Below are 25,234 nucleotides of genomic sequence, written 5' to 3'. Positions count from 1 at the left end.
CTAGCTTTAAAACTGTAAATGTGAGACTTATAGGGCATGGAATAGACAAGCTTCATCTCCTGACTTTGTTTCAGCAGTGATTCTTGTTTCAAGATGCACAAGAAAAAAAAATTGGTTCCTGTAGTAGGTAGCGTAGCAACAATCCAAGTTAAACTCTTTCTTACTTACAAATTTGGTACCATTTAAATGCTGAGGAAACAAATATATAATTCACTCACTGCTTTTTTGATTATGAAGCTCTTTCAAGTCTCAAACTGGAATTGCACTGCAAACTCCAAGATAACGTAGCTCACTTGTCACTTTGCATTTGACGTAAATTCTGTTTAAATTTTAACTAGCTTTTTTTTTTTCAGAGCAAATTCGATTAAAAAATATAAGAAAAGTATATGGAAGATGTCTGTGGTATCGTTTGCGACTATTAAAACCACAACAAAACATAATTCCTTCAGTAAAGTAGGTATTTTTTGTTTGGGTAACTTCTCATTTAAATTACTACTGTAGTTTGTATTTTATTTTATTTTTTTACATAAATTTGAAGTTTTAATTAAAGCAACTGGAACTAGTTCTATAATAAAGTAATAGCTTTCATAACTTTTTAAAGAAAGGCACTATTGGAATCTGCTACAATTGCATAATGAAAAGTTGTTAATGCTTAATATCTAATAGGGCTTGAAATTCAGAGAGAAGCTACTCATGTCACAGCTTCTTAAATTCCTGTTCAGTTAACCTAGTAGACCTCAACAGTAATCAACAATTTGACCTGGATCTTATCAATAATGGAGCAGAATTCTGTTGTCCCTTCCCTCAAATTAGCAATGCTATTGATGTCATTCAGTTAATACAATACATAGAAAGATGTTCAAATGTTTTGCTCGCTTAAATGTAATGCCTGTGTTCTTATCCCCCGCTGTTTGTTACTCTTTCTCACATTTCCTCCTCTCTCCTCCCCTTCACTTCCCAGCTGTTCAGTTTTATTCCTTTTTTTCTGTATTTTGCTTTTTTTTTTTTTTAAAGCAGAACTTGCATTCATTATTGGTGCAAAATATTCTATGTAAATGAGGAACAGAGAGACTTTCTTGTTTGTTAATCTTTGCTGTTTTTTGGGGGAGATTTTTTGATGTGTGGGAGCAGAAGGGTGTGGAAGTGGAGAAACTGTCACTGTTTTGCCCGTCTATGTAAACAGCAATAAAAAAGCCCAGTCATTCAGCAGACCCATTAGTGTCTACAGCCAAGAGTATTTGTTCTAAAATGGTTTTTTTTTTTTTTTTTTGGATCTCATTATTTAATGTAGGATTCTTAAATTTAATTATATATAAATTAGCTTCACAAATTACTTGTACAGTGTTATGTTAGACGTAAAGATGATTGTGTGTATTTTATTTTACCCTTCATATTCTTTCCAAATAGGAAAGCAATTCTTCTTGCTGGATGGGCGCTGTTCCTGTTTCTTGCATACAAAGTTTCCAAAACAGACAGAGAATATCAAGAATACAACCCTTATGAAGTCTTACATTTGGACCCAGTAAGTAATAGTGCCCTTGTTGGGTAATGCACATTACTTTAATATGTCATACTTAGGACTTGCTTTATATGTAAAATTAAGCCGGAGGAAATACTAGTGAGGGCCTCTGTGAGGGTTGAAAGCATATCTCAAGATGCAGTGAACATTGCTAGTGTGTATTGCAGAATAGTGATGCTGCATTAGCTTAATTTTTAATTTGTAACTATAATACCAAAGTCCCTTCAAGTCTCTGATGCCCTTATACAGTATATTGAGATGACGATTTCAGTTTTCATCTTTTTTGAATGACTCACGTGATCATGCTAAGCGTTGTCTGAAAAAATTTCAGAGCAAAGACCAGACTTATGTGGACTGTGCTGGAGATAATATTGTTATGGGCTGTGGGCAGTCATGCATATTGACAACATAGTAGACCTACCAAGAGAAGTTAATCGGAGGTGCAATATTGCACAAAAGCCCTTTATGCACCTTAAAATTGTGGAGCAGTTTTGGTGGTGCAGGCTGGGTAAGCTGTATAAACAGTCCCTACTTCATATGGTTCACATCTGCCTGTTGTGTTCTAGTCTCTTTCTTCTTAATGTAAGGTAAATTGTGCCATTTACGGAAGACTGCTCTTGAGGCACTTCCTTCTTTGTTCAAAGCTACACAGAACTGTTACAATGGGTACTTCAGCCAGTTTGTGGTTCGGGGGCAGAACCAGACACGTCAATCACTGGCAGCAGGGGAACGCGCTGCCTGCTAAAGTTCCTTCCAGTAAATCTTTGAGTAATCGTCTACATGGATTCCACTTGTGGTGTGCATATGCCCCATGCATGCAGAATTCAGATTTTTTGACCACTGTGCCTCACCTGCATTTTAGATGTCCTTGTGTACCCCCCCCCACCACACACACACACCTGAGGGCATAAAGAGTGGTGTAGATCCAATCATCCCTCAGTTCCTTCTCACTGCCCATGGCAATGAGATGGAACCCCTGCAGTGTCTGCCTGGTATTGCTGTTGAAGGAAAAATGTTGCAATTTTCCCTGGTGGTCAGGGACTCCTTGTTTCTAAGTGGGGGGAGATTTTCACTAGAAAGAGTGGAGTAACTATCCAGGCCCTTCACAGGCAGCCAGATGCAGGCAAGCTTTCAAGTCAGACCTCTCCTTTGAGCGCACACTTTCTCAAGTGGCATGAGAATAACAAAAATAAATATGAACTGTGATCTGACACTGAAGAGTCTCCACAGGATTTCAGAAGCAATGCAAATATGGTGAGACAGTGTTGCACGTTTGGTTCCCCTCAACATAAAAATCCCACAGCCTAAGGGCTTCTCCTTTTGGGGTGAAAAAGACATTGGGATTTGAATCTGTTTCATGCAGGTATATGGGACTTTGATCCATGGGATCAGATGCTCTGGCAGATCAGTTCCCAGCTATCTTAGTGATACAGTGGGAAACTTATGGAAAACAGGGTATTCAAAGTCATCAGAAAATTCAACTCGCAGTCCTGCCAGACACTATAGAAAGGAATATAGGTCATGTGGCAAATTTAAGGGATCTGTGAAGTGTTTCTTCCTGTTTTACCCCTTTGCATGTGGAAGCTAAAACAAGTGCAGGGTGAATAACTGCCCTCCATTGCCTCAGATGCAGGTCTCCCAACCAGCGCTGGCTGGTGTTAGATCCCCAATTGATGCCAGGCTTTTTCCGTTTGGGAGCAAAAGAGTTACCTATATCTTTGACCAAATGAGGTCACTATATATTGTCCAGAGGGAGTACCCAGTGCAGCTGTGCTACAATTACAGGAACAGCTTTGTCCCATTCCCAACCTCCTCAATCCTGGAAAGGTCATGACATGAATGAAATCATCCATCACCTACTTCAGATCAGAGTATTACAACCTGTTCCCCATCCTATTTCTAGCCTGAGAAAATCAGGGACAAACAAAGCAGAGTCCTGTCTGAAACATCTAAATAGGTTCCTAAAGGAGGTCCAACTTCAAAGCATTTCCATTTTCAGACAGTCTGTACTGTGAGGCATTCACCCCTCTCTCTGCTGGCTGGATTCAGAACAAAGATTGACAGTTAGCCTGTGGCCAAGACCACCCCTCTGTGGAGCACCCCTGAGTTCTTTTCCTCTATTTTTGGGCAGACTGTAGACCTATTGGTCTTCTCTTTATAACAGTGCTTATCAGGATAGGACATAGTCACATTCTGATTTTTTCTTTTAATTGGAGATGCCTAAATTATTATTATTTTTATTTTAATGCTCTCTGTTTGCTGTGGGTGTCTGAACCAGATTTGCCTCAGCCCCTGTCCTGCAGGATGTATTACTGCCAGAACAGATCTGTTTTCCCCATCTTTCATGGCGGTGGCAGGTAGGGAAAGAGAGGGTCACAAATGCCCTCAAATCTGTCGTTTTCCTGTTCAGGACTATTAGGACCAGATTGTCTAGCTGCAAAGAGGATCCAAGAGCCACACCAAAGGGCAACCCAAAGGTGCAGGGGTGGACCAGGTCCTTATGTAGCCCTCCAGCCATGGGGCCTAACCCGCTCAGCCGATATGAGGGCCAGATCTATGCCAAGCCAGGAAATTGGACTATGGAGTGGACCCACACCCTAGTTGGTATGCAGTAGGCAGCACAGGCAGATCTCCTAGGCCAGAGCCTTCCGTGGGGAAAAGCTGCAACTGCCTGTGATAAACAGATCATCTGCTTAAACTCCTCATGTCTGCAGTGCAGACTGTTGGGAGAGGGATGGGCAAGTGACAATTCATTTTTTTCCCCACTAATAGCTCCATGGGAATTACCACCCCCCTCAACCTCAGTATTGCCCTTTGAAATAATGAAGTGGTCGCACTTCAGTCCAGGTGGACAGGCAGGTTACATGCCAATGGAGCATCTTCTGACAAAGGAAACAGCTTTGGAAGGAGGGAGGGATTTTTTCTATCTGCCCCCCTACCGAACCCATCTATCTCTACTCGGGAGATGGCAGAACACTTTGGAACAGGGGTGAAATGTGACGTTGCCTTAGCCAGCCTGCCCGCAACCCAAAAAATTTATTGTGGCCTGAATGGGACCTCAAGGTGGAAACCTGTGGCTACATTCACCAGAAAAGGCAAGAAAATAAAAATTAAACAAAAAATCTGCAGGTTCAAAATGCTGCTCAGTTCAGACTTTAGCCTTGAGTTGCCCATTACAAGCAATGAGAAAGGTGTACTTGCAGGGACTGTGGCACTTACATAAAAGGGAAAATCAAAGAAGAGGGACTCTTCCTCCTCTAGCTCATCCCCAGTATATTTTAAAAAAAGAGAGAAAATTTTAAGGTTCATAAGATTAAAAAAGCGAAGAGATCAGAGAATGAGAGGCAGATGTGAAATTCTTTCTCCTCTTTGGAGGATGGGCAGAATTAGAGGAGGACTTGAAAGAGAGGCTTTCCCTCCGCAGGTATTTAATCATTTGTTATGGAAGGTGCTCACCACCCTGAAAATGCTGCCTGAGACTTATGAAGAGCTACCAATTCCAGAGTAATCCAAGAAAACCACTTAGAAATATTTTCAAACTAAAGCAAAGAGAGAAATGTGTTCCACTGCACCTGGTATTTGAAGAAGTAATCAAGGCTTGGGTGGGCGTTTTCCTTCTCTGCAGTGGAGCTATAGAGCTGGTACCAGTGTGAGAGATTTTGGTGGAGTATACTCAATATTCTGTATGTTCCCAAAGAAGGATGCGGGACATGAGCCATAATACAGCTCAAGTCCCTCAACAAATTGATGGAAACACTAAAGTTTATCATCATGGCTCTGTTACCGTGGGATTTCTTGATTGCCTTAGACCTCAAGGAGATCTACCTACATATGCCATTTAGGGAGAAGTGCTGAAAATTTCTACATTTCTGTTATAGTGGGATCATTTCAATAGAGAGATCTCTCATTCGGACAAGTGATTACCCCACGAGTCTTCACAGAGATCTTGGTGGTCTCAGTTGTTCTTGGTGGATGTTAGAGATGGGGATGTGGCCTGTCTTGCCCGGTGGGTAGAGCAGGAGGCGGTAGCTAGAAATAGAATTCCAAGGTCAGAGGCCAGAGTTGAGGATTAGAGCCGAAGACAGAAGTCAGGAACGGAACTGAGATTCAGAGATGGGTTACCTGGAGCAAGACAGGATGGGAGAAATGCAGGGGCTGATGCTGGAATAAGGAGGAGCAAGGCTGGCAACAAGTAGACTTCCCATCAGTCAGGCTGCCTACTACAGGTTAGTTGTGCTCATAGGTTGCCGGTAGACTGGATCAGCTGCAGGCGTGACTCCTGACAGCGGGTGTGGAGCGGAGACATTCATCCTTACTTAAAGCATATCATCTGGTCCTTGTCCTTTCAAATGCCTTTTGGGATCTAGAAGAGATTAACCTTGTTACAAGACTGTGGTTTTCTGGTGAATATAGTGACTCATCTCCAACCATCTCAGCAACTTCTGCATTCAGAAGTCATTCTGGACACAAGTATCAGAGGGGTAGCCATGTTAGTCTGGATCTGTAAAAGCAGCAAAGAGTCATGCATCTGACGAAGTGGGTATTTACCCATGAAAGCTCATGTTCCAATACGTTTGTTAGTCTATAAGGTGCCACAGGATTTTTTGCTGCTCTTTCTGGACACAAAGGTGTTCACTTCAGAGGAGACACGACAAAAGAGCCTCTCCTTACTTCACCATGTGTCATCAGATATCACTAAAAACTCTGGCGCAATTCCTCAGTATGTTAATTTTATGTGTTGACGCCTTCCAATGGGCCAGATTTTATATGAGAGTGCTCCAAAAATTCCTCATACCAGAGTAGCATAAAATTCCAACCAATCAGGATTGGAGAGTCACCCTTCTTAGGTCAGTCACTTAGTCCCTCAAATGGTGGATTCCAGCAGGGGTATCTGATGTCAGAGCTGGTGAGACTTGTTTCAGCCTCTGCTTTGCCTCCTAGTCTTGTTCTTTCAAAGGAGATTGAATGGCATACACTGGATGTAAGGAGAATTTGTGTTTCTGTGCACTTGAGGTAGATTTCATCAGAAACCCACAGCTTTCTTCATCTTATCACTCGTCAGTCAAAAGGCAAAAAAAACAAAAAACCTGGAGTGAATCCACCAGGTAACATTTCTGCCCAGGAGGTAGTTGAACCCTCAGAATGGGCAGTAGTGTCTTGTGCTTCATATGAAGAAATTTGAAAGGCAGCTACATAGTCATCATGGTTAATGTCCTTTCTTCTTTTAATATAGCTTTTTTGGGGGGGAGGTAGGGGAAAGGAACTTCAGAATGTGCTGCCACAGCAGTAATCTGGGGTCAGTCTTCCATGTATATAGTTTGAATCCTCCTCCTACCCTAAAGGTGAGTACTGGTTTGTACGTCTAACAGTACACACTGCAGGACATAGGGAGGAGGGGCTGGTGAGAAAAGAACATTTCCTTCTTACCTGTGAGCTTTCTTTCTAATAATGTCCTACATGTCTTCTGGTCTGGTCCACTTCCCCAGAGATTAACTAGTTTCAGAATTGAAGTAATTGGTTCTCTGTGTCTGAGAGCCAAATGCAAATTTTTAGCAGTACCTTGTTTCAGTGTCCATAGTGTGTGTGGGGGGTTTGTGCATTCTGAATTTCAAGATCCTAAATTCAAAGGCACTACCTGATGATACCTTGTCACTGTTGAGCATTTTGAAATATTAGTACTTATTACAACCCCTTCTGATTCACAAGCCAGGTGACAGTGAAACCACTTTAATTGAATTTCAATTATTTTTTAATTAAATTTCATACTAATATTTTGTATAAGGAACATAACAAATGTACCTCCTAGCTAATTAATTCTGTATTAGCAGTATAGCATGCTGGCATGCCCCCTCCTCCCCCTGAATCTAGACAAAAGGCATGGTTGCTTCACTGGGATCACTCTGAAACCAGAGTGTAATGAAAATATAGTACACAAGGCCCAAGTACAAGAGATCCTCAAAGAAGAATTGAAGTTAAGGATTGCTGCAATGAACAGAGAAGCCATCAGTAAGAAGCTTGAGCTGTTCTAAACACCCAGAGGCAATGCTAAACATTGTCCATGGTAGAGTGGCATCACCATCACTCAGTGTAAATGAACACACTTGGAATTCGTGAAATGCAGGCATTTGAGTGTAGCTGTCCCATATGGTTCTATGATACAATACCAAGGATTGTAGACACTAGTAGTGACAAAGCATGTACAGGTCAGTCCAGCAAAGATATTTGATGCTAACCTTATCTATTAAAGAGTGATAGACTTAGAAGCAAGTTCACAAGGGCTTGACATCAATAATATTTTTGTCATAAGATTTGAATCTTTTACCAATATTCACTGACTTTGGTGACCTGAAGATTGCCATGGCTAAGTCTACCTAAAGAAGCAGCTGTAGACAAGGGGAGTCAATAAAACATATTCACAAGAAGGTACCTGCACAGTCATTAGTGGTTCTGCAATTCTTTGGGTAGTACAGGTGTTTGTAAGTAGTGTCATCAAGGACTCTGTGACCAATTTGAGTCTATATTGAACACTAGCTAGCAGCAGGTGATCTATACCTTGTCTTTGACAGGTACAAAAACTTCAGCGCAGAGTGGCACAAGATCTAGCAGAGCTACTGAAGCAAGCAGAGTGCGTCAGTTCAGTAGAAGTACACAGTTACCTCCACAGAAAGTTGTCTTGATAGTTACTGAAATTCAGAAACAATTGATTGACATCATTTATAAAGAACTCATTTAAGACAAGAAGTTTCACCAGTGACACACACACTAAAGCGCAAGCTAATAATAAAAGGTAGAGACAACACCCCAGTTGAAATAAACCAGTGAGGTGTGGCAATCAACAGGGGAGATACAGCCACCTCACATGAGGAAGCTGACAACATCCTTGTACAACGAATTGTGATTGCAAAAGAGAAACTGGTGGGAATATCCGTATTATCAGATGATACTGATGTTTGTCTTGCTCTTGCGCCATTGCCTTAAACAGTCTTTAGTGAATATGGACCAGTGAAAAGAGAGCTATAACAGACATTTGTGCCACTTCAGAGGAACACCAGAACATTGTACCAGGACTGTTAGCTGCCCATGTACTCTCAGGCTGTGATACAATAGTTTCCTGTTTTTTCCCAGTAAAGGCACTGTGCTGAAAATTCTGTGAGTTGGATACTGCCTCTCTCCATGGTGACATCAATGTATAATGGGCAGCAAAAACTGGCACATGTACCACGTGAAGGCCAGAACTCAGTTCCTTATCACCACCAACTGAAACATTTATAAGAAATGTAAAATGAGCACATCTTCAGGCATATATGTGGGAAAGGTGCTTTGGCCCCAGACGCTCCACTGCAGTACAGATGGATATGTGATGACAGTTCCAAGTCTGTTTTCAAAAAACTGTACCAGACAATTTGTGCTTGCTCCCAGATACTCTGAAGTTAATAAAGTGCTCTTGTGAGGGTGATTCGCCTTGTAAATTGGAGATTTGGCTGTAGCAGCAACAAACCAGCATGTACCATATTCTGTGGATGCCATGGAGGTGTGGTGTGTTGCAATGACTTGACAAAATCAGCATTAGCATCTGCAGATGAAAACAGCAATGACAAGAAGTGACATGTATTATTCATATTGGGACAATCAGTTGTAGTTTGAATGAGAGGACACTAATAATTGTGCTAAAATTATTGTAATTTGTTGAATACATTTCTAATTTGAGTATTTTTCACATTAAAAAGTGGTTACTGTATTGAATGAAAATTAGTCTGTGCTATACCCCCAAGTCTCCTCTTATACCCTTATTATTCACACATGTATTATTGATATTGCAAAAATTAAATGTTTTTCATATATTAGAACTCTTCTGGTTTGATTTTTTTATGCCCCATTTCATCCCACCCTCACCACACCTCTTGCGTAATCTTCTTGATTATGCAAGAGGTATGGTGAGGGTAGGGTGAAATGTTGGTCTTTCAACATGCTTAAAAGCGATAGTGTCATCAGGCAGATTCCAGTGCATGATCTTGACATACAAAATGAAAAAGCATGGACCTTAAAGCAAGGTTGACAACAGTGGCTGCTGGACTATCTCCTCTGTATTCCAAGATGAGAATGGAAAATAGATGTTTGCATAGAGGAATGTTTGTCTGTTTGCTAAATCTCTGTTAGTAGATTCAGTTAGTGTTTTTTAGTTTTGGGAAGCTATAGTACTGGGGTTTTCCATGGATGGGCAGTCCTGGCCCCAGGCTGGCCCATCCCTCTGTGCTCTGTCTCTAGGCAGCAGGGAGAAAGGGAATGCGCCACAGAAGACTGTTGACCATAAGTATTAGAAAGGAAATTCACAGGTAAGAAGGAAATCTTCCTTTTTACGAGCCCACAAACAGTTCTTGCATTTTGCAGATGGATGGCGTCATTTTTCTTTTCTCAACTTTGGTCATTACCATTTGACCTGACCTGTGTTCCCAGGGTCTCTTTCAGGATCGTGGTGGGCAATAATATTGGCTTTAGGTAAGAAGGAAATTCGCTTCTTTTCCTGGAAAATGTTCTCATCAAGGTTCTGTACAGTGGCAGAGTTGAAGGAAATACACAAAATAATGTGTTTCTTGGAGTGTTTTGGATTCAAGACAGACACATGGTGCCAGGGAAGTTGATCATAGACCTGGGTTGAGGAAGAATACAGTCGGGTACAAGAAGATCTTATCTCAGAAGAATGTTAATAGACGGTGAAGATGGCTATAATGGAAACAAGCGGTGTCACAGAAACAAAAATACAGTTCTTGTTGTACTTTATTGGGAATTCTGATGTCTCACATCGGCATGCTTTAATGATCCAGAATTCATGTTATACAGTAATTCTGGGCATCCCCTTTGCATCTTACTGTATCTCATCCATTGGCAGAGATCAAGCTCCGGTTGTATATTCTCTGCTCGCTGGTAAATAAAGAGAATCAGATTTTGTTTTTTAAGGGGATCTTCCTGTTTCAGTTCAGGAAGTAAGTACCAGAAATAGATAGCATAGCACCTACCGGCTAAAACATAATGATTCAGTGAGATTGTGGCGCACGGTTTCCTCCATGAATAACAGACATGCTCTAGTCATGACAATCAATATGTCTGGGAAGGCTTTTAAATAAGCAGGAAGAACATGATTAGCCCTACTCCAGAAAGAAAATTTCCAGTTCTGGGTGGAGCAAGGTTTCCTATTTCTTTGTGAGAGCGGACAGATTATCCATTGTGTTAGGGCACTTGCTTAGGACTTGGAGACCGGAGTTCAATTCCCTTCTCTAAGTGACTTTGAGCAAGTAATTTAGCCTGTCTGTACCTCAATTTCCCATCAGTAAAATAGGGATAATTATGCTCTGTACCCCACAGGGATGTTGAGGATATATACGTTAAAAAATTAAGTGCTCAGATACTTTGATAAAGGAGGTGCCATAAAAGTACCTTAGATATAGATATGTGCTCTACCCATTAATGGAGAAGATGAAAACCAAGCCAAGCAGAGGTTGGATTGGCAGAGTGGCACCTGCACCCAGAAATATCTAACTTAGTGAAAACCCATGTTGTGTGCTGCTGATTGCACAGGTAACCTTAATTCTGGCACCTCCTAACTTTTGAGTACTTAACTTTCCAACCGTAATGTTCTTTTAATGTAGTTTTATGCAATTTCCTACGTTTTTGAAAAAGCAAACTGAAAAAACTGACTTAATCACGTGTCATGATGTTGACACCCACATGGGTTATCAGTAGGGTTGTCATCTTTAGATCTACCACGCAGGTCTCTGCTACTAGAACTGGTGGAGTAACTGATAGCAATAGTAAGTGATCATCAGCCTCCAGCACTAGAAGGAGATGGGGCACTTTGCAAGTGGATTTGGCCGATATTTGCTGACAGAGGAATCCTAAGACTCAGAAATCTTCGGTTCTACTTCCAGGATCTTGGGCTCTAGTGATCGGACTTTTCTGCTCATTTTCCCCAAGTTTTGACTTTGCAACTCTAGTGTGTGTGTGTGTGTGTGTGTGTGTGTGTGTGTGTGTGTGTGTAAAGAATCATCCTGCTTCCCATCCTGTAGGTTTACTGCTATGATAATCCCTTTGTAAGGAGTCTGTGGACCTTTAGCATGAAGTAGAATTGGAAAATATATTAGTACTTACCTGAAAACTATACTTTTCTTTGAATAGTAAGGTTCACAGATCTGACACACCGTGGAAAGAAATGGATCATCCAGAACAGAGATGAAAATAATCATCCAGAAATTTGAGTTTGTCTTCATAACTGGAATTTACCATGCTTTGTGGCAGGAGATACTGTTCGTTGTCCTCAAAATATAGTTAAGATAATCTACTAGTTCCGTGCTATGGAAGCTAGCTGAACTAGAGGGAATTTTGGAGTGGGGGGTGGGGCATTCCATTCTTTCCAGTGACTGACAGGTCTGGTTCTGCACCCAAGCTGCAAACGAGCTGAGGTACCCATTGTAGTGGATCTGTTGCACTTATTATCCAGAGACAGGAAATCTTGAGGTAAGCGCAGATAAGTGTTTCTTGATCACAAGATATGTTCAGCTGAGTGTTAGATTTATATCAATTGAAGAAAATCCTTTTTTTTGTTTTTTGTTTTGATGGATGAACAAGATCATTCAGACAGCCCCTTCCAGCTCTGTCTTCTAAAAATTTTTAGTGTTAAATTGCATCACAGGGTTTAAATTCTGCAGGTTTAATAATATTTGGCTTTTTAAAAAAAGGAAATGCTTTGAATGTATGTTTTGCTATATTTATGAAAGCCGTTTGAATAGAACTCCCTATCCTTATGCTGATTGGTTCAGAAAAATACTGCAATCGAAGAGAAACATGTAGAATAGGCTTTTTTGGTGTAATGTGTTTGGTAATACAGTACTAACATGAAGTTTTTCTTTTAAGGGAGCAACTGTATTGGAAATTAAAAAACAATACCGTGCGCTGTCACTGAAATACCATCCAGATAAAGGAGGAGATGAAGTTATGTTCATGAGGATTGCAAAGGCTTATGCAGCGTAAGTTCCTGGCTGTTTCGCAGAGTAGGAGCTTGGTGTAGGTAGGTGGGAGGGAAATCAAAATATAACCATAGGATATCAGCAGAGACTGACTTTGATATCGACTAATTCAGTTAAATACATAATAAAAGTCAGCTGCTTTTCAGTCTGACAACTGACTCATTTAATATCCAACTGAATTGTTTCTAGCAGTATTTGTCAATATACTCTAAAATGCTAATTTGATTAAACTTTGACTTCAGGTAGAAAGTATATCACCATATCAACTATGATGTAAAGTTAAAATTGTGTTGAACAAAATGAGTACTGTCTTGCTTTAAACTAAATTTCAAAATTGCCGTAAAAGGTTAATTATTTGATATCCGAGTTTTGGTTTTGAAGCATCAGTGTACTGTTCATTTTCATCTGGTAATAAAGGTAGATACAACTAAAGGGAAAGATTTGTTTCAATTCTTCTGCTTTCATCCACTAATGGAGACATCTCATTTTGGTCTCTGACTCATTTAGATGGGGCTACTATAAGGTGGGTGCATAACTGGCTGGATAACCGTATTCAGAGAGTAGTTGTTAATGGCTCCCAATCCTGCTGGAAAGGTATAACAAGTGGGGTTCCGCAGGGGTCTGTTTTGGGACCGGTTCTGTTCAATATCTTCATCAACGATTTAGATGTTGGCATAGAAAGTACGCTTATTAAGTTTGCGGACGATACCAAACTGGGAGGGATTGCAACTGCTCTGGAGGACAGGGTCAAAATTCAAAATGATCTGGACAAATTGGAGAAATGGTCTGAGGTAAACAGGATGAAGTTCAATAAAGATAAATGCAAAGTGCTCCACTTAGGAAGGAACAATCAGTTTCACACATAAAGAATGGGAAGAGACTGTCTAGGAAGGAGTATGGCAGAAAGAGATCTAGGGGTCATAGTGGACCACAAGCTTAATATGAGTGAACAGTGTGATACTGTTGCAAAAAAAGCAAACATGATTCTGGGATGCATTAACAGGTGTGTTGTAAACAAGACACGAGAAGTCATTCTTCCGCTTTACTCTGCGCTGGTTAGGCCTCAACTGGAGTATTGTGTCCAGTTCTGGGCACCGCATTTCAAGAAAGATGTGGAGAAATTGGAGAGGGTCCAGAGAAGAGCAACAAGAATGATTAAAGGTCTTGAGAACATGACCTATGAAGGAAGGCTGAAGGAATTGGGTTTATTTAGTTTGGAAAAGAGAAGACTGAGAGGGGACCTGATAGCAGTTTTCAGGTATCTAAAAGGGTGTCATCAGGAGGAGGGAGAAAACTTGTTCACCTTAGCCTCCAATGATAGAACAAGAAGCAATGGGCTTAAACTGCAGCAAGGGAGATTTAGGTTGGACATTAGGAAAAAGTTCCTAACTGTCAGGGTAGTTAAACACTGGAATAGATTGCCTAGGGAAGTTGTGGAATCTCCATCTCTGGAGATATTTAAGAGTAGGTTAGATAAATGTCTATCAGGGATGGTCTAGACAGTATTTGGTCCTGCCATGAGGGCAGGGGACTGGACTCGATGACCTCTCGAGGTCCCTTCCAGTCCTAGAGTCTGAGTCTATGAGTCATTTCCTTTGGAACATTCCCTCAGCGTCTTCTTACCTGGCTTGTTCTCCAGACCTTTGAATTTCATGCTGCCTTATTTCTTTGATTTAATGGCCTTCTCAAATTGCCCTAGTAGTTTTTAACTGACTCTCGCTAAATCCTTATATACTGTAAAATGACCATTTAAGATGAATTGTGTATTAGAAGTGGGTCTTAGAGCAGGTTTTGTTGCAGAACAGGAGACAGAGCTTTTACTGGGGCCAGTCCAAAACTATGGAATAAACTCCCACAGGAACTAAAGACCATCACAAATCTCTTCACCCTCTGCCCTAAGTGCAAGGCATGTTCCTTTGATCTTGATTTCTCTAATATAAGCATATACCATGTGTATTTAAAACAAAACAAAAAATTGAAACAAGCACTCCATTACATGCACCTCTACCTCTCGGGGGAAAGGATGAGAGAACAAACACGTGACAGATGTTAGTCATGTTGTTTAATGCACTACTGGAATGCACTCAGATGCTAAGGTGATGAGCCCATGTTAAGAACTTGTTATAGGATAGAGTAGAAGACAATTTTCTGTGTTAAATGCTTTTCTGTGTTAAATGATTTTTTTTTTTTTTTTTGGACAAAATTCTAGACTGTTTAATAGGGTGTTTTGAGGAAAGTTGTCCCTTGTTTCAATGGTAAACTGCCTAATTGACAATTGCTAGCCAGGTGGCTTGTTACAGATTCAGTAATATCCTGTTTGAAATCATTGTTTCAAATCACCGTTTGAAATCTGTAAATTAAGCACAGCTAGAGTACGTAACAGTATGTTCATGGTGGAGCCAGAGCAGAGATACCAGATGGTGCCCCAAAAATTGGTGTCCAGCGAGTAGTCTGGCAGAGGGGGTTTATAAAATGTCCTGCCTTATCTGTATTCAATGTGTTGCCAAAGCTGTGGATTTTGAGTGACTGCTTTTTAAAATGAGTCTGTTTTTGTTTTTGCTCAGTTTATCTGGTATTGTTTGGACAGCTAGGATTAACTTCCTTGGACTCAGTGTCTGTATGATACCAAATTAATGGAACTTTATAGCTGAGAATTTAAACATATGTCAAGATAGTTCTGCTTTCCAGAATGACTGTCATATCTCTTGCACATACATAATTTGTATTTGTCTTAATATAAATTGTGCAGCATGACTGAGTTATTGTTCTGTGGGACCCATAACCTTAAAATTCTTGACTTGTGCATTTAATTTCTCAACCAGTAACATAGTTTTTGTGCTGAATTATGTGCAATGTGAGTTTCAGATGGATGAGTCTCCAGATGTATTTATATAGCTGAACCTCTGCACCCTAATGTGGCTCTTATTTTTTAAAACAAGTCACTTATGTACATGAGTTTCAAACACACACAACTTTATTTTAAAATTAGTTTTTTTCAGGTCAGAGGAACCTGTCATTGAGCTGCGGAATTGCCTAGAAAAGCTGTAGCTGTTGGGGGTGCATGAGTGATTTTGCATGAGTTGATGTTAACACTTCGCTCTGTTTAAGGAGGTGCACCTCCAGCTACCCCAGTCTTCTTCTAAGTAATAGAAAACTAAATGGAATGCACCTTTGTGTCCTTAGGAGAGATTATTGTAGTCTAGTTCTTTTAATATTTGTGAATAGTTTGTGTTAGTGTAGAATAGAATAGCATGGTGTATGTAGCTGCCTGTTTGGTGTATCCTGAACCCTGTAAGTGCATCAAGAACTGCACTTCCTGCTCTTCAGTAATTCTGGAGACAGATGCTCATATCTGAGATCTTGTGTGTATTACTCTGGAAAGTCTCCTGGTAGGGACTATACCAGCCTCCATGTCAAAGTCCTGTAAGGTACATCCCAGGATGCAATTTCTCATCCAGGGATCAGTGCCACTCTCCTTATTGAGTCAGCTAAACCAAAAGTGGCATCAAAAACCTCACATGGATGATGCCCAGACTACTCACTGGATACCAATTTTTTGGGCACCATCTGATGTCTATGCTCTGGCTCCACTTTTGCAGGTCTCTCCTGCAATCCCTCATGGTGAGAGAAAGAAGAAAAGGAAACATTTGGCCTTACTAGACAGCCATAAGCATCATCATCATCATCATTATTCCTCCTCTTACCTGCATCTGATAATGTGAGGGCCTTAGAGATTCTTGACCTGCATTAATGTCACCTGCCTTCAATGCTCCTTTGAAGCCAGATGTATTGTCACTTATAAATCTGGATAATTCACTTTTGCAGACCCTGGTAACGCCATCAATATTTCCGTGCCTGAGGAGGGGTCTTCCATCGAGGCTATGCCTCTGTATGCAGTTTGACTTGACAGTTACTGACTTTGGTTTCCGTCCAGAATGTCCTGAGGAATATGGGATCCCTTTGAAATTGAACCTGGAAGGCCCACTACCTTGTTCGATAGACCCCAGTCACCTTTCTTTCCCTAAATACAAAAGTCTCTGAAGGGCTCTCGTTCAGGACCTTCTCCAGCTCCTCTTTTGGCCACGCAATCAGAACTCCCTGCTGGAAGTTGCCAAGCCTAACCTGGTGATGAACTCTAGCACCCTTTCTTTGCTTGACGCCCCTGCCTCCACTGATGTTCATTTTTCAGTTGCTGCCAAATTCAGCCCCATTGGATCCACAAGAGGAATTGCTTTTATCGTGTGAGTGGGATGAGACCCCCCACTCTGACGGATGGTACAAAGCTCCTGTCAAAGAATGTACGAATGGTATCTCGCTGGAGGATCAGGATCAGGACTAACACCTCATAATTTTCTCCACCTGATAATCAGAGGCAATTCCAATTGCTTTTGGAGAGAATGGCTAATACCTTCCAGTATCAAGTGGATGTGTTGGCACTGGAGTAACCTGATCCCTTCTTTGATATTTTTCCAGCTACAAACTAAAGAGAAGCAGGCCATCCCTATCATTTCAGGTGTCCTACATCTGATCAAGGATATTTTGCTCTCTCTTTTTTCCTTTCTACTAGCACCCAGGGGAGCTCACAGGATGTGCCTTGTGCCAAGTGAGAAGCATCAGTTTCTACTCCAACACCCTGGAGCTAATACCATGATGGTTCCACAGCAGAGGAAGCAGCCAGAGGTAACAAAGCTTCTCACTCTGCCCCTTCAGAAAGGGAAGAATGCAGACTAGGTGCCTGGGCAGAACAATTTAAGAAGGTGCCTCAGGTTAAGATCTGCAAGCCTCCAGAATCCCAGGAAAATATTAAAGACCTTCCTTTCACAGGCGTGGGCCTCTTCAGTGACAGGACTGATGACACTGGAAAAGATTACCACGAAGGTTGCTGCCATGTCCTTGGGCACGTCTCGGTCCATATCCTCTATTCTAAGGAGAGCTTCCTACCTGTCACTTCATCTCCAAAAGTGGTCCCTGTCTCTGCAACAATAGCAGATGCAGCCTCAAGGAGGCAATGATTGCCTTCTTCCAAAATGGCTGTTAGCAAACTGTCATAACAGAATAGGAGTCGGATACCTTGTTATACATCAGCTCAGTCTGTGACATCAGTTTCCAAGCAGCAGTTTTGATGGGATGGTCGAGAGCTGCATGATGAAATCTATTACTGAACCAGTCCTCCTGCCCTTCTCTCTCCTATTTTCATTGTCTAGTGCAAGTTACTTTAGATTGTTGCGTACCAGACACAATCCACGATGGTTACTCCATTCAATTCTGCACCAAACCACATTGCTTTCATCCCCCTCCCCTCCCCTCTCTCTCTCTCTCTCTCTCTTGCGGAACCTATCTTTTATAAGAAAGTCCTGCTAAAAGGAAGTGAGTCCCCTCCTACAGAAGAGAGCCATAGTGGGAAATGTCAAGAAATTGATCAAAACATTCAAGTTCAGGATACTCATGCCAGAAGACATCATTCCTTACTTTTTCAGGGGGATTGGTAGGTGGCTCTTAAAGGAATTCTACTACTTTCCTGTGACAGTCAAATGCACACACTTCAAGTTTCTCAGGTTCCATGTGGGCACAGGTCCATTACCATTTCAGAGTCTTCCATTAGGATTATCTGCAGCACTGAGAGTCCTTCACAAAGCCTCTCTCATTAGTAGCTACATATCTCAGATGCTAGGGCATGTTCAGTTACTTGTACATGTGCAACTGGCTCCTAACGGCCACTTTTATCACAGAAGAGAGATCCTGCTGACCTTATATGTGCAACTTCTTGCAGTCTCTGCTAAGCAGCTGAGAGAAAATCATCTGTCCAATCTGCACGGAGTATCACCTTCACTGGAGCAATCCTAGACTCAAGTCAGGGCCTTTCTCTCAGACGAGATTCCTAAAAATAAGACTCCTTGATAATCCTCAAACATGCAGTACAAACCACACAGTTCCTAAGACTCCTAGGCCTGAGAGATTTCTTGAACTCTGTTGCATCTTTTGATCATTAGTATGGCCCTGCCAAATTCACAGCTGTGAAATTAGACCTCCCCCATGAAATCTAGCTATTTGAAGGGAGCAGGAGGGGCAGGAATGGGGCAACCCAGCCAGTGGCTCCTACTATTTGCCGGGCTCCATCTGCTAGTCTGCCAGGCTGGAGAGGGATGGGACTTTCTCTTCCTCAGCACGGCTGCTCTTGGCGGGAGATCAGCCCCACCTCCAGGTACCTCTCCAGCTGCAGGAAGCTCTGTGGTTGCACTGTCTTTAGAGCTGGACTCTGAAGGCAGCAGCCATGGAGATTCTTGCAGATGGAGGATGTTCCCGGAGATGGAGGTGGATCTGATCTTCCCCATGCTGCTGGGAGTGCCCCACCCTGGGGTTCCTAGCTGCTAGTCCCAGCCAGGCTGGGAGGGGACAGGACTTTGTCTTCTACTCCCCGGCCGCTCTTGTAGCAGAAGGTAAGGAGATCAGACCCTCCTCCAAGTACCTCCCCGGGCTGCAGGAAGCACCATGGCTGCACTGCCTTCAGAGCTGTACTTCCTGCTTCAGAGCTGGATTCTGAAGGCACACAGAAGTCACTCTCAGTTCTGTGCACACAGATAAGAGTCTCATGAGAAATTCCTGCTGGTGTGGAGCAGACCCCTTGTATGTCTTCTCTCCCATCACCTTGATACCCAGGGTTATAAGGAAGATGAGGTTAGACAGAGCCAGCAACTTGATAGCACCAGTGTGGCTGTGCCTGCACAGGGACATCTTCTGCAGATGGCGAGGGAACAGTCATTACTGATACCTCTGTTTCCAGACCACCTATCTCAGCAGAAAGGGAAGGTCCTACATCCAAATTCAGAGACTCTCCCTCAAGTAGCGTGGAGGAGATTAGTTTACTAATTAGCATGGACTGCTTCTATACATAGAGGATTCAGGCCATTATTTTACATTTTAGAAAGAGTTCTTCCTTGAGGTATTACGAATAGGGTTGGTCAAAACATTTCCATTCAAACAGTTTTTTACTTAACACATTTTTTTCGTGAAAAGTGTTTGTTTTTCATTTGAAAATGTTGATATTTTTGTCAGAATATTTCAGCTGAAAACAAATACTTCAGCCAAAACTGGGAGTTGTAATTTGCTCCTCATGTATCCATTCTCCTCTAGGGGCTAGGATCTCCATCTGGACTACATCTCCCATAGTGCAACAGTGTCTTATGAGGGAATCTCTGGCTGTAGTCCGCTGTGGGACGCCTAGTCCAGTTGGGGTCCCAACCAATAGAAGAGGATGGGAAACAAGAGGAGCATACTACAGCTCACACTTTTGGCTGAAGTATTTGAGTGTTCAGTAAAAAATTGAAATGTTATGTGGAAAATCAATTAAAAGGTTTCATTTTCATCAAACTTTTTTGCAGAAAAGAACCCTTTTCTGGATTAGCTCTACTTGTAAACAGAAACGGAAATGATTTAACATTCGGAGCTCTAGTAAAGACTGTCTCAACTGGAAGTCCTGTAGTTCTAGAGTATCTGTTACCCCTTAGGTCTCAAGGTTCAGCCTTAGCCTCCTTTTAAGGTTCATTTGGCAATATCTGCTCACTGTGTTTTTAAGAACAAACCTCTTCTCTCAACCTATGGTGTTCAGGTTCCTTAAGAGGATAATGAATGTTTCCCTACCATCAGAGAGAGCCTCCAGTGTCTTGGTACTTAAATCTTGTCCAATCAAAGTGTGGTCTGTTTTTTTGAGTGCCTCTGCTGTTCCCAGTTGAGATAGTATCTCTTGGATACCTCCTCTTAGGTAGCCAAGTCCCTCATCTAATTTAATAAATTAAACTAACACTTAAGCTCTTCCTGGAAATTTAAGCAGCAGACTGTGTGCTCTTGGTATAAAATGTCACATTTTGCATTAATTTACCTAGGCTAGTTTCTTCAAAAGGCTTTTGTTTTAAAGTACATGTAATATCACCAATACCTACTTTTGCGTTGTTATGAATCTTCCCTGGCTTTGAACGTTGAACTTACTTTTATTTTGGCCAGCATGTATTGATGTATAGCTTTTAAAGCTTATACTTTCCCCTCTCCTAATTAACTGAAAACATTACTACAGAATTCTGTGCCTTTCCAGGTGTGAGGAGCTGAAGATTAAGCGTAGAATTCAGATTCCTGTCTTCTCCTTTGTTACACATTCTGCTACTTTTAGGCCATCAAACCAAACCAGATCTCAAATGTATTTAATGGGGCTTCATACCTCTTTTTTTTTTTTTGTTTAAATCTGTATTATTAATGATGCAGAGAAACTTACTGTACATTCTACTAACTTGCTAACTTTTCTTTAAAATTAGTTTAACTGATGAAGAATCTCGAAAGAATTGGGAAGAATTTGGCAACCCAGATGGGCCACAAGGTAATAATTATAAGTGATATTTTTACTGTAGTTGTTGAGCCACAACCTGTGTAGTATCTCAGCATAGTTGAGTCAGACTCATTTCTCAGTGTATGTAAAATAATTTTTTTAATTTAGCTGAAGAAACTTGTCGGTTCTCAAAATGTAAAATTTTAGAAATAAGGGTTCTGTGATAGATGGGAAACCCAGAAAGGCTTTGCTAATTTAGAATTGTTGTTAGAACTTTGTTTTAGACAGTCTGCCAATTTCAGTAAGTATCCAGAGAGAATTACCAGTAATTAACAGGATAGAGGGCGTGAGTTGCAAACAAAAAAAAGTAATCTTCTTCTTTTTAGTTGTCTTATAAACATTTCAAAAACACTTTCAGTGCTAGTAACCTGTTTTCTAATGTTTCTTTATAACATGAAGATCTGCTAAAGAGAAATTACAGAAAGCTGTTTACTTCATTATAACCTGTAATCTTTAAATGTATGAACAGAGGTCTTTCATGAAGTTGGACAATGTTATTCCAAAAATTCATGCCTGTACACTGTTATGGTTCTATACTGCCAGCACTTTGTGTTAGAACTCCCATTGATGTCAGTGGGAGTCAGATGTCTTCCCTTCTTAATACTTAAGGGTCAGATTATGCCACGTTTACATTAAGGTGCTACTTCATAACACGAGTAAAAGTGACAAACAAGCCCTCCATAAGGTGCTCAAAGTAATATTAGAACTGGTCACACTTTTTGTATTGTAGCATTCAGAGTATTAAGATATAACTTCCAGAACACAAACCTTTTAATACCGATTTAAAGTGCAATAGAAATAGGAAAATGTCAGGAAACTCTCAGTTAAGATTTCCCACACTAACAATAACTTGTAAGTACAGTATATTGTTACAGTGGAGATAGGTGAATAAAAAGAATGCCCAAACTTTACCTTATCCCACAAAAGGTGAGAGTGTTGCAACTCTCTTTCCAGGTGTGATGGGGGCTCAGAGGACTGGGCGACCTTGTAGTTAGTGCACAGATACTGCTCTCCCAGCCTATCCACCACCCTTTGCCTAGGCTTCTGTGCATTTTTTTTAACCTGTTCCTCCAGTCTTCGAGCATGGTCAGAAGCTCTGGAGGGTTGGGGCTACCTGGGCCGAGTATTTCCTTTTAACCCCTTAAGGCCTAGCGTGGGGTTTGTATACCCCATCACACCAGGCTCCAACAGTAATGACTTTCCATCATGTATAGTGTGCTTCCAAAACCTAACATGCCACACTTTCCATGTTTCCAAATACTTTGTACAGTCTGGAATGTGACTGCCAGGGAAGCCCAGAGCAGGTCTAATTTAACATGGGCATTGCAGTTACCTGGGTGATTGGCTGCAGATGCCATCAAAGATTCCTCTCACTAGAGAAGAAGGCATCAAGCCACCTCCAAAATGACTCTAGTAGATCACAAGGCATTGGTACCAAAGACTGAAGCCCAGTGAGTGGCCCCTCACCTCTGTTTCCCTCTTGAATTCACAGTAAATTCAATACAACCTGTCCTCAGGTACATCACGGTTTATTAACCAAGCCACACTTTAAAAGTCCCACAACATAATCCACATCAACTACATGCACACAATCTTTAAAAACCTGGCTCTGTTTTCACCATCCTGGTGTCTTACACCAGGCCTGGACTCTTTCAGTTGTCATCTGTCCTTCCACCAGGACAGCCAACCTAGGCCTTCCTTCTGGGGCACAACCATGCTCTTCCCAGTGGGAGCTCACCGCCCTTCCTCTGGGACCAAGCTTCATGGCAATGAGATGCTAATGGGTAAGCCCCTCGGCTACTCTCTCCCTTCAGCCCTCTGCTCCACTTTAGAGGCAGCAGGCATCTTCCTCTGTGGCTCCTTCTTGCCTTCAGCCCTCTGACCCTGGTTCTCTCAGACAGAAAATCCTTTGTTGTTCTTGTGCTTTCAGCCCTCTCCCAGGAATCTCACTTCCTGACCAAATCAGTCTGTTTTGACCCTTTTAACTCACTCTTATGTTTCTTTATAGTTTCCCAGATGCTGCTCCGCACTCTTAATTAGCTCAAACAGGGAGCACCTGAGCAGGAATAGGAGAGCTGAGCTCAGTTTCAGGCCAGCCATCCTGTTACAAGTCGCTACTGATTTTATTTTGTGAAGGTATGGAAATGGGCATTGTGTGGATAGATCATGAGTTTGGAGACTTAGACTTTGCAGAAGACATCTGTCTGATAAATAAATCAGTTGCAGATATGCAGTGAAAGACAGATGTTCTCTCAAATTCTGCCAAACAAAAGGTCTTATCAGGAAATAAAAATTGAAGTTAGGAACATTCATTTACCTGCTGATGATTTTACCTACTTGGAAGGTGAAGCTGTGAGAAGCTGTTAATAAATTTATTTATCTGGGTGATGTCATTCACCATAGTGCATGTTTGATATAAAGTCCAGAATAGATAAAGAAAGTACAGTATCTCAACATCTAAAAACAGTATGGCACTCCAGTGTGATTAGCAAAAAGACCCAACTTAAGATCTTTAGAAGCAACATCCTAAGCATCCTTGTATATGGGACAGAGTCCTAGGGAAAAATGAATCTAACTAGGACAAATTGAACAGCTTTCAGTGCAGGTGTCCGTGTAGAGTGTTCAAAGGTAAAATGAACTTATAGAATAAGCAATGAACAGTTCCTAGAATGGGCACAACTACATACAACAATGCAAGTAGAAAAGAAGAGAGAGACATATCTGGGATATCTTTTAAGAATGCCTGATAAGCTACCTAAACTAGCATTTCATTGGCAACCCAGCAAGAGATGGAGATGCTGACCAGAGGCACACTCCATAGCACAATAACGGCTGAAGTGGTATGATTAAGCCCAGCAGAGTGGTGATTGACACTATTTGACTTCTGTCGTATGTATCTGATGGTGCGGGACTGATGAGGATCTAATGTTGTTTGGTAGCTTAAAAAAAAGGTAGGGCTAGCACCATGTGACCAGCCAGATTGCCACAGACCACTTGTGGTCGATACACTGTAGTTTGAAAGCCAATATTATAATGAATGTCTACATGATGTGAGTTGCGGCTGGTTTGGAAACATTTAAATGAAAATTTCTAATTTTGGTTAAATGCAAAGTTACAGGTGAGAACTAACAAACCTTGTTGGATTTTTTTTTTTCCTACTGCACAGCTTCTCCCCTCAGTCATGGCTAAGTGTAATGTTTCCCACATGTGGAATGCAATGTTGTTGCTGGAGACTTAAGGAGTAAGTCCTGCCCTTCAACTCAGGACAGCTCAATTACTGCCTCTGGTGGCTAAACAGACTGGTGGGTCAGTTTCTCCTGACCACTTTGTTGTAAAACATTTTGTATTCCTTTTTGTGCAATAGGAAATTAATTTCAGCTTCTAGCTCCTCTCCTGAGCCAAGGAATCACTTGAGACAGTTAGAAACTCACTGTTTGTTTTTCCAGTACAGCACCTGTTGAGCAGGCCCCTTTGCCCCCCACAGTGACAGCAAAGAAGCCTTGTAAGCATTGAGTCCAAGAGATGTTATAGGCAGCTTTTCAGGATCCTCAAAGGGTGAGATATGCCCTGCTGCCACAAACAGCCAATAATTGCTTTGCTAGTGCACGAGGCTTTGAGCTGCACATTCGTGACTGGCCCTTGAACCTATCCGAAGCCTTTCTCCACCATGGGAAGGTTTGACCAAGAGTATGAGCATTTGAAAGAAAAAGAGAACCCATTACATCCTGCAAAGTAACTGGCAAACTCCAGAGATTTCAGATGCCAAAAAATCAAAGCATCTTCATTGTAAGCCAGCCAAGTGAGGAAATGCTACACATAAATTTCATTCTCAATTATAGCCATTCACACCAAAAGATTTTCCTATACTTAGGGCATGGCTACACTTGTGAGTTAGAGTGCATTAAAGCAGTCCAGTGCGCTGTAACTCATGGTTCATCCACACTGGCAAGGCATGTAGAGCGCTCTGACTCCGCGGCTAGAGCGCTCCTGGTACTCTACCTCGGCAAGTGGAATAGCGTTTGATGTACCTCTCCTGGAGTGCCGCAGTGCCAATGTGGACGCCCTGGTCTATTAATGTGCTCTGATAGGCCTCCAGAAGTGTCCCACAATGCCTGTTCTAGCCATTTTGGTCATCAGTTTGAACTCTACTGCCCTACCCTCAGGTGACCAGCCATCAGACTTGCCCTTTGAATTCTCTGGGAATTTTGAAATGATCTTTCCTGTTTTCTCAGCCAGGTGTGGAGTGCTCTCAGCAAATCTTTCCAGGTGACCATGCCTCCATGCACCAGGCAATCTCCAATATGGAGCAACGATGAGGTGCTG

General features: G+C 41.7%; 1 protein-coding gene across 1 annotated transcript in view; it reads left to right on the top strand.

Annotated features, from left to right (window-relative positions):
* The window catches only part of SEC63 (SEC63 homolog, protein translocation regulator), a 111,128-nt gene that overhangs the window by 23,167 nt on the left and 62,727 nt on the right, over positions 1-25,234 (top strand). The window contains exons 2-5 of the mRNA XM_030556062.1: positions 354-453; positions 1,408-1,522; positions 12,425-12,537; positions 20,841-20,902. Coding sequence (XP_030411922.1) covers positions 354-453; positions 1,408-1,522; positions 12,425-12,537; positions 20,841-20,902 — 390 coding nt within the window. The remainder of the gene's footprint in view (positions 1-353; positions 454-1,407; positions 1,523-12,424; positions 12,538-20,840; positions 20,903-25,234) is intronic.

This window comes from Gopherus evgoodei, chromosome 3, assembly GCF_007399415.2.
Source record: "Gopherus evgoodei ecotype Sinaloan lineage chromosome 3, rGopEvg1_v1.p, whole genome shotgun sequence".
In the NCBI taxonomy this organism is placed as follows: Eukaryota; Metazoa; Chordata; order Testudines; family Testudinidae; genus Gopherus; species Gopherus evgoodei.
This window is presented reverse-complemented; position numbering and strand designations above follow the sequence as displayed.